The sequence below is a fragment of the Amblyraja radiata genome, chromosome 11, assembly GCF_010909765.2.
Source record: "Amblyraja radiata isolate CabotCenter1 chromosome 11, sAmbRad1.1.pri, whole genome shotgun sequence".
NCBI classification, from domain to species: Eukaryota; Metazoa; Chordata; class Chondrichthyes; order Rajiformes; family Rajidae; genus Amblyraja; species Amblyraja radiata.
This window is the reverse complement of record NC_045966.1, coordinates 64,934,998-64,948,474: the sequence shown is the minus strand read 5'-3', so window position 1 is coordinate 64,948,474 and position 13,477 is coordinate 64,934,998. Positions and strand designations below refer to the sequence as shown.

Genomic DNA, 13,477 nt, shown 5'->3' with positions numbered 1-13,477 from the left:
CTGGTCAGGGCTGTGATTGACGGGGCTGAGCTCCGCCTCCCCTCAGCCGGGCCCCGCCTCTTTCATTGATTGTTCCGCCGCCGTTTCGCGCCTGAAACCCCATTCACCGCGGGTTCAGCAGCAGCCGCGGCGGCGGGTCCACAGCTCCGGGCTCTCCTGGGTCATAAAGCCCGCCGGCACGTTGTTGTCCAGCCTCACTTACCTCCTCTGGCAGCTTGTTCCATTTCCCCACGACCTTCTGTGTGAAAATATTGTTTCTCGGGTTCCAATTAAATCTTGCACCTCTCACCACAAACCTGTGTCCTCTAGTTGTCGACTCCACTACTCATAGTAAAAGACTGTGCATTCACACTATCCATTCACCTCTTGATCCCATGCACTTCAGCCTCCTGCGCTCCAATGAATAAATCCATCCCCGCCCAACTTCTCCCTTTCGCTCTGACCCTCAAATCCTGGCACCAACTTCGTGAATCTACTCTGCAGTTTTTTCCAACTTTTTATCCTGCCTTAAATTGTCCCAAGCGCTACTCTCCGCTTTCGTCTATATTCAGGACAGTTTAATGTGTAACTGACCCCTGCCTGTGGTAGAGAGCGGGAGAACCCTCCATAGTTTCGGTGGATTTGTCTCCTTCCTTTAAAATGGTTGTAACGAGGGTGACTCTCTGTTCCTGTGGCCGGCGCTCCTCTTCCCAGAGGAAGACAGACATTGATGGTGAAATTCACCAGCGGCTTCAGTGCACCTGTACAACCTTTGGCCGTCTGAGGAGAAGAGTGTTTGAAGATCAGGACACAATTCGCAAGTCCTCGATCATTTTGTCACACACTTTCTGTCTTTCATCTCTGGACTTTGTCCAACCGTCTGCCGATCAACTCCCCCCGCTCCCCTCAACTGTGGCCTGACTTTGTCCTGACAACTGTGTCCTGACAAAGCCAGGCTTTGTCCTGCCCCCTTCCTTCCATCGTTCTTCTATCTCCCACCCACCGCCCCTACAATCAGTCTGAAGAAAGATCCAGACCCGAAACATCACCTGTCCATGTTCTCCAGAGGTGCTACTTGACCTGCTGAGTTAATCCAGCACATTGTACTTTTTTCTTGTGAAGCAGCATCTGCAGTTCCATGTTTCTGCATCTTTACACTGAACACTTGCAGCGGAATTACATTCCTTCCCCGGAGCGGCAGCGTGCGCAGTGGACACTCGCGGTACTGCAGGGGGTCAGCAGTTCAGGGAAAGGTAATGCGTTTTGAACCAGGAAGAGGAGGAGTCGGAATGGCTTCGAAAGACCAGGTTGAGAGTTTAACGGAGGAGGTAGTTTGTCCCATCTGCCTGGATTTCTTCACCGATCCGGTGTCACTGGAGTGTGGGCACAACTTCTGCCGCTCCTGTATCACACAGAGTTGGGACAAGGAGGCGAGAAACTCCTGCCCGGAATGTAGAGAGCAGTTTACAGACCGCACCCTCAGGGTTAGTTGGGCCTTGGCGAGACTGTCTGAGAAAGCTCGAACACTGAGCCTGAATAGGACAGAGAAGGAAAGTAAACTTCAGTGCGAGGAACATCAGGAAGAACTGAAGCTGTTTTGTGAAACTGACAAGAAGCTGATCTGTGTGCTTTGTGCAGGTGGGCGGGAACACAGAGATCACCGCTTCATGCTGGTTGATGAAGCTGTTGAAACCTACAAGGTAAAAGCAAACCGATTTTGATCGCATCATTGTTTAATTCCTATGTTGTCGAAGAAACTGCAGATGCTGGTTTAAACCTAAGGTAGGCACAAAATGCCAGAGTTACTCAGCGGGACTTGCAGCATCTCTGGAGAGAAGGAATGTCAGTCAGAAGAAAGGTCTCGTCCCGAAAAGTTACCCATTCCTTCTCTCCAGAGATGCTGCCTGTCCTGCTGAGTTCCTCCAGCATTTTGTGTCTATTGTTGTTGAATTCCTTCTTAATGGTCTAATACTTTTATTCTCTGATTTTCAAACACAATCCCAGGATCAGGTGAAATCTTCCATCCAGTCTCTTACAAAAAAGCTATCAGGGATCCAGCAAATGGAGCAGCAACAGAAACAGAAGATTTCTGGAGTTCTGGTGAGGCTTTCCAGTTTCGCTTTCCTGATCTTGTGTAGATTTGATCCCTGTGATGCATGTAATAATAGGGCAGCGCAGTGACACAAGTAGTGCTGCTGTCTCCTAGTTCTGGTGAGCGGGTTCGATCCTGACCTCGGGTGGTGCCCATGTGGTTCACGCCTTTTCCCTGTGACCGCGTCGGATTCCTTCCACGTCCCCAATACACGCTGCTTCAATGATCAATCGGTGACTGTTATAATCCCTGGGAAAGTGGGTGGTGGACGGATAATTGGGAATTAATGGTCATGTTAAAAGGAATAGGAAGCAGGGAATTGTATTGGGGTAGAGGATTGATGGGTTTCACATTACCCTCACGACATTTCAGAAGCATTTAGACAAAAATTCTGAAGAAGGGTCTTGACCCAAAACGTTGCCTATTCCTTCTCTCAATAGATGCTGCCTCATCCACTGAGTTCTTACAGCATTTTTGTCTACCTTAGACAAACTATTGAATCAGTGACATTATATATTGTTCTTCACCTTTTATTTCACAGGAACAATCACACAACACTCAGTCCAAGGTCACATCCCAGTATGCTGAACTGCACCAGATTCTCACTGAGAAAGAGCAGTGCGCACTGGCAGATATCCGGGAGGAAGAGAAGAAGATTCTAAATACAATGGAGAAAAATCTTGGAAAGATTCAAGAGAATTTAAATTCCATTCAGGAGGAACTCTTAAAGTTGCAACAACAGATGGATCAAAAAGACAGTGTGGTGCTTCTGAAGGTGAGGGGTTACACTACAGTTTGGTGAAGTGAAAGTGCAGTCACAAAATGGTGGGTGACATTTCAGAAATAAATGCAGCATTTACCAGTAATTTAGAACTAAGTAAATGTTCCCTCTGTTCCAGCTGTTGTTGTTCAGAAACTAATTGGCCTCCCGCTGAATCTAAGGGATCTCAGGACTGTCTGGCCAGAATGTAGAGAGGTGTTTATATTATGTGGAGTTTAGAACAATGACAGGTGATCCTATATCTGATCCCAAGGACCACGAATTGGCAGAGGGCAGTGAATATCTGGGAGTCTCCAACCAAGAGACTGTGAGAGGTTTTACATGTTAGACATATTTTAAACCAGAGGAGGATACATGTAAAAAAATTCAGGGAATCGTAATAGAATGGAATGAGGCAAAGAGGAGGAGTTCAGTCCTGGACTAGATCAGCCATGACCACATTGTGGGGATTAACATTGAAATCTAGAGCATGGTGCGCACATCAGATTGATCATCTATGTACGGTTCCCATCAACAGTGGGTGGTCACCTTGAGGGAATTTGCCCTGTTTGTTTGTCCACCTTGTTTCACCATAGAATGACATCCCATTCTACATCATAGACAGGCCATTTGGCCCATCCTATCCAGTCAAGTATTCTGCTCCACTCATCATCCCTCCCATCTACGCTCCACACCCGGTAACAATACCCCAAATTCCAGGAGACCTAACATGTTTATCCCGCCTGCACTTAAATTTATCTCTGCTGTTGGCGTCAGTCCCTCCAATGCAAGTGAGGTCCATGTTCTCATGACTGCATTCCTTTCGGTATTTATTGAAGACCATGTTACATTTCAACTTTGATTATTGGTCTCCCCTTCAATTTCAGATATTATTTCATCCCCACCCATTTAAATCCATTGATAATATTAAAGTCTCATAATTCGTGACATCTTCTCCAGATGAATTCCCACGACCTGCCCAGTCTTTTCATTAAGTTCCATCCTCTCAGTTATGGCGTAATTCTCATGAATATTCCTTGTGCTTTCCCCATCGTTCTACATCTCTGCGGCAATATCCGCTTTTTCTCTGCATGACAACGGCGATAGGAGTTGGGAAATGGGAATTATCAGTGTTGTAGAAATTTGGTGAAATTCCCGCTGTCGGGATGAGGACGGTTCATCTCAGTCAATTGAAATTTGTGTTTTATTTCTTTCAGGAGGAAGCTGGTTGTAAGCGAAGGTAGGACATTGTCTTGACGGAAACATTGTAAATATTGGTGGAACATCTCAAAACTTTTCGAATGCTCAGTTTATAACTAGCTGTAAAATATTTCTAGGGTTCGTGATGATGCCAAACCACTGTCGGTGGTAGATGATGCCTTGCCGATTGAAAAGTTTAATTGCCCTGTTTCGTTCAACATTGCATTCAAAGAAATATCTGATGACCTCAAGTCCTACCCTGCACTACAGTTTGGTGAAATGAAAGTGTGCAGTCACAAAATGGTGGGTGACATTTCAGAAATAAATGCTGTATTTACCAGTAATTCGGAACTGAGTAAATGTTCCCTCTGTTTCAGCTGTTGTTGTTCAGAAACTAATTGACCTCCCGCTGAATCTATGGGATCTCAGGACTGTCTGGCCAGAATGTAGAGAGGTGTTTATATTATGTGGAGTTTAGAACAAGACAGGTGATCCTATATCTGATCCCAAGGACCAATGGGCAGAGGGCAGTGAATATCTGGGAGTCTCCAACCAAGAAACTCTGAAAGGTTTTACATGTTAGACATTTTTTAAACCAGAGGAGGATGCTATAGGAGAATTTTTTTAATTGAAATCTAGAACGTGGCGCGCACATCAGATTGATCATCTAAATCTGTTTCCCATCAGCAGTGGGTGGTAACCTTGGGGGAATTTGCACTGTTTGTTTTGTCCACCTTGTTTCACCAAAGAATGACATCCCATTCTACATCATAGACAGGCCATTTGGCCCATCCTATCCAGTCAAGATTTCTGCTCCACTCATCATCCCTCCCATCTACTCTCCACACCCGGTAACAATACCCCAAATTCCAGCCTTAATGTGTTTATCCCGCTTGCACTTAAATCTATCTCTGCTATTGGCTTCTGTCCCTCCAATGCAAGTGAGGTCCATGTTCTCATGACTGCATTCCTTTCGGTATTTTTTTTTTTTTAATCAAAATCTTTTAATTTAGTTTTCAAGACATAACAAGGTGCATAGTTGTCCATTTGTTACAGACAGAGTGTACGAAAAGAATAAATAAAAAGCAACTTATTCCAACATATAACAAAAAAAACGACAATAAAAGAAAAATAAGATACCAAAAATAATCCCTCCCCAGTCACTGCCAGTGAGCATTTGCAAATATCAGCCTGTCACAGCAATAATCCCTGATAAATGAATGGGTAGTCTGTTAATGTTAAACTGTACTTGATGATCAAGCATTTACAAAGTCTGGAATGCATTTAAAAAAGGTCCACGCGCTTTCTGAAACCTTCCATTTGAATGTTGAAGTGAGTACCTGATTTTCTCGAGCTTTAGGCAGGACATAATATCCGTCAGCCATTGTGTATGAGTGGGTGGGGTAGGTTCCGCCCACCTGAGCAGGATTGTTCGCCGAGCCAGAAGAGAAGCAAAAGAGATAGTGCGGCGTTTATCCGCAGTTAATCTAACCTCCTCACCAGTGACCCCAAAAAGAGCGATTAGAGGCTTTGGTTCCAATTTGATGTTTAACACCTGAGATAATGTATGAAAGACCTCTAGCCAGAACTTGTTAAGGCTGGGGCATGACCAATACATATGGATAAGAGAGGCTTCAGAAATTTTAAATTTATCACAGAATGGACTAACCTCAGGGTAAAAAGTAGATAATTTGGCTTTTGAGGTATGGGCCCTATGTACCACTTTGAATTGAATCAGACAGTGACGAGCACATAGAGAGGTGGAATTAACCAGTTTAAGAATGGAACTCCATGTATCTTCTGAAAGAGAGAAGCCCAAGTCTTAACCATATAAACATATAACAATTACAGCACGGAAACAGGCCATCTCGGCCCTACAGGTCCGTGCCGAACAACTTTTTACCCTTAGTCCCACCTGCCTGCACTCATACCATAACCCTCCATTCCCTTCTCATCCATATGCCTATCCAATTTATTTGTAAATGATACCAACGAACCTGCCTCCGCCTCTTCCACTGGAAGCTCATTCCACACCGCTACCACTCTCTGAGTAAAGAAGTTCCCCCTCATGTTACCCCTAAACTTCTGTCCCTTAATTCTGAAGTCATGTCCTCTTGTTTGAATCTTCCCTATTCTCAAAGGGAAAAGCTTGTCCACATCAACTCTGTCTATCCCTCTCATCATTTTAAAGACCTCTATCAAGTCCCCCCTTAACCTTCTGCGCTCCAGAGAATAAAGACCTAACTTATTCAACCTTTCTCTGTAACTTAGTTGTTGAAACCCAGGCAACATTCTAGTAAATCTCCTCTGTACTCTCTCTATTTTGTTGACATCCTTCCTATAATTGGGCGACCAAAATTGTACACCATACTCCAGATTTGGTCTCACCAATGCCTTGTACAATTTTAACATTACATCCCAGCTTCTATACTCAATGCTCTGATTTATAAAAGGCTAGCATACCAAAAGCTTTCTTTACCACCCTATCTATATGAGATTCCACCTTCAAGGAACTATGCACGGTTATTCCCAGATCCCTCTGTTCAACTGTATTCTTCAATTCCCTACCATTTACCATGTACGTCCTATTTTGATTTGTCCTGCCAAGGTGTAGCACCTCACATTTATCAGCATTAAACTCCATCTGCCATCTTTCAGCCCATTCTTCCAAATGGCCTAAATCACTCTGTAGACTTTGGAAATCCTTTTCATTATCCACAACAACCCCTATCTTGGTATCATCTGCATACTTACTAATCCAATTTACCACACCTTCATCCAGATCATTGATGTACATGACAAACAACAAAGGACCCAACACAGATCCCTGAGGCACCCCACTATTCACCTGCCTCCAACCCGACAAACAGCCATCCATCATTACCCTCTGGCGTCTCCCATTCAGCCACTGTTGAATCCATCTTGCTACTCCTGCATTTATACCCAACGGTTGAGCCTTCTTAACCAACCTTCCTTGAGGAACCTTGTCAAAGGCCTTACTAAAGTCCATATAGACAACATCCACTGCTTTACCCTCGTAACCTCTTCAAAAAATTCAAGAAGATTAGTCAAACATGACCTTCCAGGCACAAATCCATGTTGACTGTTCCTAATCAGACCCTGTTTATCCAGATGCTTATATATATTATCTCTAAGTATCTTTTCCATTAATTTGCCCACCACTGAAGTCAAACTAACAGGTCTTCCTCCCATGCGGCCTTGAGCTTGTCCATGGGGGCGTGCCTCAAGTCCAACATCCTGCCATATAAAGCTGAGACAAGTCTATTCTGAGATGGGTTTAAAGAAAGAACTGTATCAACAAGGGTTATCTCTGTTGGTATAGAAGAGCTGGGCAATTTATGGAACACATAATGTCTTGTTTGCAAGTATCGGGAAAAATCTGACTTTGGAATATTGAATTTGTTGCTTAATTGTTCAAATGATATACAATACAATATACAATATACAATATTTATTACATGTCATTTGAACCTCAGTGAGGCTCAAAGGAAACACCGTTTCCACAGCCATACAAATAAAGACAATTTCCTACAGACATACACACAATTCAATTTACAGAAACATCCATCACAGTGAACCTCCTCCTCACTGGGATGGAAGGCAAAGTCTTTTCTCTCCCCTGTTCTCCATTTTCCCCCCCGATGTCGAAGCCCCATGCGGGCGATGATAAGTCCCACGGCCATTTTGGGCCGCGCCGGGCGATGTACAGCCCAACCCCTCGACACGGGCTGGAGAAGTCGCGTTGCGGGAGCTCCGGAAAGCGGTCTCCACCCAGACCCGCGAGCTCCCGATATCCCGACAGTCCACAGAAGCTGCGTAGCTGGAGCTTAAGTTTCCCACCCCCCCCACATAAACACAGTTAAAAACACTATTAAAAACACACACAACTCCATTTAACTAGACAAAAAATTTTAAAAAAGACAGACAGGCTGTAGGGGCCGCTGCAACAGGTGAGTCGCTGGAGATGCTACAGTGTTACCCATAAGCACGTCCTTGAAGCGCACAATACCCTTCCTATGCCATTCTTTAAAGACAGGGTCCTGAGTTGATGGTTTAAAAAGGTGGTTTGATGCAATAGGGCTCAGTAGAGAAAAGTTATGCAACCCAAAACATTTCCTGAATTGAACCCATATCCTCAAAGAGTGTTTAACCACTGGGTTTTTTACAGATTTAATTGAGGGGAGTGGAAGTGATGAAACAAGTAGTGCAGGTATGGACATATTATCATCTGTGTGTAATTCCATGGCTACCCTGTCAGGGCAATCGGTATGGCTGTGAAAGAAAGACCAAAATGCAAGGCAGCGCAGGTTAGCAGCCCAATAATAAAAACAAAAGTTTGGGAGACAATATCCGCTTTCTGTCTGCATGACAACGGTGATAAGAGTTGGGAAATGGGAATTATCAGAGTGTTGTAGAAATTTGGTGAAATTCCCACTGTCGGGATGAGGACGGTCCATCTCAGTCAATTGAGATTTGTGTTTTATTTATTTCAGGAGAAAACTGGGCGCAAGCGAAGGTAGGACAGTGTCTTGACGGAAACGTATGTTTTGGTGGAACATCTCTAAACATTTCTAATGCTCAGTTTATAACCAGCTGTTAAATATTTCCAGGGTTCGTGATGAAGCCAAACCACTGTCGGTGGTAGATGAAGCCTTGCCGATTGAAAAGTTTCATTGCCCTGTTTCGTTCAACACGACATTCAAAAAAATATCTGATGACTTCAAGCAAGGTAAAGCTTACACTTTTCCATTATTCTTATTTCTGACATCTTTAAGCGTTACACCTGACACCAGACACCTTATCATTTCTCAGCCCCACACTGCCCGGCTTAACCTTCTTCCCAAAATCCATAAACACAACTGCCCTGGCAGACCCATTGTTTCTGCCTCCTCCTGTCCCACTGAAATGATTTCCACGTACATCGATTCCATCCTATCCCCCTTGGTCTATTCTGTACCGACCGATGACCGAGATACCTCACATACCCTTCGTCACTTTAATGACTTCCACATTCAGAGCTCCCACCCCCTCATCTTTACAATGGACATCCAGTCACTCTACACCTCCATCTGCCCCCAGGAAGGATTTAAAGCCCTCCGTTTCTTCATCGACCGCAGAACCATCCAATTTCCCTCTACTAACACTACCCCGCCTAGCGGAGCTGGTTCTCACTCTTAATAACTTCTCCTTCGAATCCTCCAAGTCCAAGGCCCTATCCCTGAACTCTATCTCCATTACATTGATGACTGCATTGGTGCTACCTCCTGCACCAATGCAGAACTCATGGACCATCAACTCCACCACCAATTTCCATCCTGCAATCAAATTTACTTGGATCATCACCAACACCTCCCTCCCCTTTCTTGATCTCACAGTCTCCATCACAGGAAATAGACTATTTATAGATGTCTATTACAAACCCACTGACTCCCACAACTATCACGACTACACTTCTCCCCACTCTGTTTCCTGCAAAGACTCCATCCCCTACTGCCAATTCCTCCATCTACGCCGCATCTGCGCCCAAGATGAGGTGTTCCATACCAGGATATCCGAGATGTCCTCATTCTTTAGGGGATGGGGGTTCCCCTCACCCATCATAGATGAGGCCCACACTTGTGTCTCCTCGATACCCCGCAGCTCTGCCCTTGTTCCCCCTCCCCTAGTCACAACTTAGACAGTCCCCCTTGTCCTTACCTTTCACCAGATCACTCGCCACATACAGCACATAATCCTCCAAAATGTCCGCCACCTCCAACGGGATCCCACCCCTAGTCACATCTTCCCATCTCCACCCCTTTCTACCTTCCGCAGAGACCATTCCCTCTGCAACTCCTTGGTTAACTCATCCCTTCCCACCTAACAACCCCCTCCCCAGTTACGTTCCCCAGCAACCGCAGAAGATGCAACACCGGTCCCTATACCTCCTCTCTTGACTCTGTCCAGGAACCGCAACAGTCCATTCAGGTTCAGCAGAGGTTCACTTGCACCTCCTCCAACCTCATCTGCTATATCCATTGTTCAAGCTGTGGACTCTTATACATCGGCGAGACCAAACACAGACTGGGCGATCGTTTCGCTGAACACCTTCGCTCAGTTTGCCTGAACCTACCTGATCTCTCGGTTGCTGAACACTTTAATTCTCCTTCCAATTCCCACACTGACCTTTCTGTCCAAGGTCTCCTCCATTGTCAGAGTGAGGTTAAACACAAATTGGAGGAACAGCATCTCATATTTGACTTGGGCAGCTTACAGCCCAGTGGTATGAAATGTTCATTTCTCTAACTTCAAGTAACCCCGGCATTCCCTCTCTCTCTATCCCTCCCAAACCCATCGCATTAGTTTCTCATTTTCACCTAACAAACAGCAAACAATGGCCTGTTTCTTATATCTCGTTATTTTTTGCATATCTTCCATTCATTGTTCTTTATCTCGCCCATATCTCTTGTTTCCCTTATCCCTAACGAGTCTGAAGAAGGGTCTCGAAACAAAACATCACCCATTCCTTCTCTCCAGAGATGCTACCTGTCCAATAGAGTTCCTCCAGCTCTTTGAATCTATCTTCGGTTTAAATCAGCATCTGCAGTTCATTCCTATAAATCTTTAAGCAATACCTAGATGCAAAGATTAATTCTATTGTGGACTGAAGGGAAATTGGAGATTTGATCTACCACTAAACTCATCAGCTGGGAAGCATCATAGAGTCAGAGGTTTAGACTCTCCTGCCTTGGGTAAAATACTGTGGCTATTCACCTTATCTGTGCACCTTATATAACTCTTATACACATCTATAACAGTGTACCTGTGTACCTGCAGCTCGAGATCTCTCAGTTCTATAAAGTTCCCCGTTCACTGTATGTCCTGCCCTGGTTTGTCTCAGCAAAGTACATCACCTCACCTTCACATCAATAAATCCCACCTGCCGTTCCTGAGCCCATTGGCCCATTTCACAGGGATCCCATTTACTCTCACATAGCCTTCTTCACTCTCCACAATGTCACTAATATTAGTTCCATCTGCAAACTGACTAACTGTGCAACCTACATACACACCCAATCGTTTATATAAATAAAGAACAACAGTGGACTCTGTCTCCAGTCTGAAAAACGACCCCCTACCAACATCCTCTGTCTGTGACCTTCAGGTATATGTTGTATTCCATCGGCTAGTTCCATGAGATCCAACCTTCCAGAGTGGCCTCTCATGCGGTGTGTGGAGTTGCCTCTCTCAGAGGGCAGTGAATACCTGGAATGTTGTGCCCAAGGTAGTGGTAAAACGCTGAGTTATTGGATATATGCAACTTGGCTACAAATAATTATTTGATAGATCTAAAAATTATTGGGAAAATCACTCAGAAGAGGAATTGGTGGCAGCTTAGATCAGCCATGATCACATTGAAAGGAGGGGAAAGCCTGAGGAGCGGATCCTAATCCTGCTCCTGTTTTCTTGTGTTCCTATGCTCCTGTGTACCGATAAATTGACAGACTTGACACAGAGGAAATGCAGCAAAGATTAACAATACTTGTTCCTGGGACAATGAGTTTGCTGTGCGGGGTGAGATTGAATAGACGAGGCCTGTGTACTCGAGAGTTCGGGTGTATTGGAGGAGATCTCAGTGAAACACAAAGTTCTTACAGGGACCAGTGGAATGGATGCAGGGAGGATGTTTCCCCTGTCTGAGGGGTCTAGAGAATGGGCACCCTCTCAGGATGTGGCTGCACCATGTAGGACAGAGATAAGGAGACATTACTGCACGCAGAGACTGGGGAACATTTGGAATTCCCTGCACTGGTGGCTGTGGTGACTCAGTCATTCAGTGTCATGGTTGTACATTACAGTGTCCGGCCCTTCGGCCCATCACGTCCATGACCACGTTTTCCTCAGCTATTGATTTGCCCATATTACATCACCATTCTTCTGCACCTCACCTATTTAAGTGCCTCAAATATAGTGATTACATCTAACTCCACCACATCCTCTGTAGCATGTTCCAGATATCACCCACTCTCAGTGTAAAGAAAACTTCCAACGCAGGTCCTGTTTAAAATTCCTTGCTCTCATGATAAACCTGAACTCTCCTGATTTGATATCCCTGCATGCGAACACAATTTTGATGATCTACTTGATATCCTGCTGCAGATTTTGACAACCTTCTCTGCTATCCACAATTTTTGAGTCCTCCACAGACTTACTAATCACACCTCCTACATTCACATCCAAGCCATGAACATATAACATAAACAGCAAAGGTTGCAGCACCAATCTCTGCTGCACTCCACCAGTCACAGACCTCCAAGCAGAAAAATCATCCTTCTACTGCTACCTTCTACCTCCAACCACCAAGCCAATTTTGGGTCCATTTCACCAGCTCGCCTTGGATCCCACCTGCCTTCACTTTCTGGACCAGCCTTACTTGCGGAACATTGTCAAGCCCCTCAGTGAAGTTCATATATATTGGTTCACAATGAGATCAGTGTGCTCTTGGTTGTACACACCCATCGAATCCACCCGTGAATCCCCTCTCTTTCAACAACCCTACAACTACAAGTCTCCGCACATTCTGTCTAACACCCCATCATTCAACCTCTGCTTCCTTCCATGGTCCAAGCCACCCCTCCCTCTCCCTCACCCTCCACTCAAAGAAACGGGGGCGGGTCATCTGGCCCCTCATGTCTCCCACCCATTCACTATGATCATGGTGACTCCACACCACACCTCTACCTCCACTTGAACAACGTCAAATTACCACTCACCTCAATATCTTCTTGCTCCGATCTGCCTCCATATCTAAATAACCGGCTTCATTCCTCCATCCCCACTACAATCTCGCAATCTTCCCCACTCTCCGCACTCGTCCTCCCCGTCCGCCCTCCCCCACCTCACAAAATTCCCCTCTCCTTCCCTGGATGAATCTTCCCCCCCCGACCCCCGGGGGATTCTCTGATTCTCTGCTTCTCCCCCCAGTCTCCGTCACCCTGGATGTGGAAACAGCGCATCCGCAGCTCAAGGTGTCTGAGGATCGGAAGAGGGTGAGATGGACCGAGACCCGGAGGCGTCTCCCTGACACCGGGAAGAGGTTTACACACAGTACGTGTGTGCTGGGATCGGAGGGATTCACATCGGGGAGACATTACTGGGAGGTGGAGGTGGCGGGGAGTCTGTGGATTCTGGGAGTCGCCGCAGAGTCTGTGGAGAGGAAGAGATGGGTCCCACCGACCACGGAGACTGGAGTCTGGAGCATCTGGCGGGGGTGGGGTGATGACGTGTTTGATGCACTCACCTCCCCTCCATCCCATCTCCCCGCCCGTCCCATCCCCAGGAGGCTGGGAATTTATCTCAGTTACGAGTCCGGGACAGTTTCATTTTACGACACGGACACCAAGTCCCATCTCCACACCTTCACTGGGAATAATTTCACGGAGAAA

The 13,477-nt window shown here is 45.7% G+C and overlaps 1 protein-coding gene and 1 long non-coding RNA gene across 4 annotated transcripts; both read left to right on the top strand.

The window, feature by feature from the left end:
- The first annotated feature begins 1,236 nt into the window (after positions 1 to 1,236).
- LOC116978431 (nuclear factor 7, brain-like) lies at positions 1,237 to 2,404 on the top strand. Its single transcript, XM_033029551.1, has 3 exons — positions 1,237 to 1,679; positions 1,984 to 2,048; positions 2,380 to 2,404. The coding sequence occupies exons 1-3, from the start codon at positions 1,269 to 1,271 to the stop codon at positions 2,402 to 2,404; spliced, it is 501 nt and encodes a 166-aa protein (XP_032885442.1). The 5' UTR covers positions 1,237 to 1,268.
- A 415-nt stretch (positions 2,405 to 2,819) lies between these two features.
- LOC116978722 lies at positions 2,820 to 13,071 on the top strand. Of its 3 annotated transcripts, XR_004413516.1 has the most exons (6): positions 2,820 to 2,846; positions 4,049 to 4,071; positions 4,169 to 4,334; positions 8,546 to 8,568; positions 8,663 to 8,781; positions 13,017 to 13,071. It is a non-coding gene; the product is annotated as an uncharacterized LOC116978722 (long non-coding RNA). The 3 variants fall into 3 exon arrangements; XR_004413518.1 differs by lacking the exon at positions 8,546 to 8,568; XR_004413517.1 differs by lacking the exons at positions 4,049 to 4,071; positions 4,169 to 4,334 and having other exon boundaries at positions 2,836 to 2,846.
- The last annotated feature ends 406 nt before the right edge of the window (positions 13,072 to 13,477 follow it).

Bases quoted from the DNA above. Each gene is read 5' to 3' on its own strand.
- LOC116978431 (XM_033029551.1), top strand. From the start codon at position 1,269: ATGGCTTCGAAAGACCAGGTTGAGAGTTTAACGGAGGAGGTAGTTTGT. The intron at 1,680-1,983 runs GTAAAAGCAAAC...ACACAATCCCAG, and splicing joins AAGCTGTTGAAACCTACAAG to GATCAGGTGAAATCTTCCAT. The intron at 2,049-2,379 runs GCAACAGAAACA...TAAAAGGAATAG, and splicing joins GGGATCCAGCAAATGGAGCA to GAAGCAGGGAATTGTATTGG.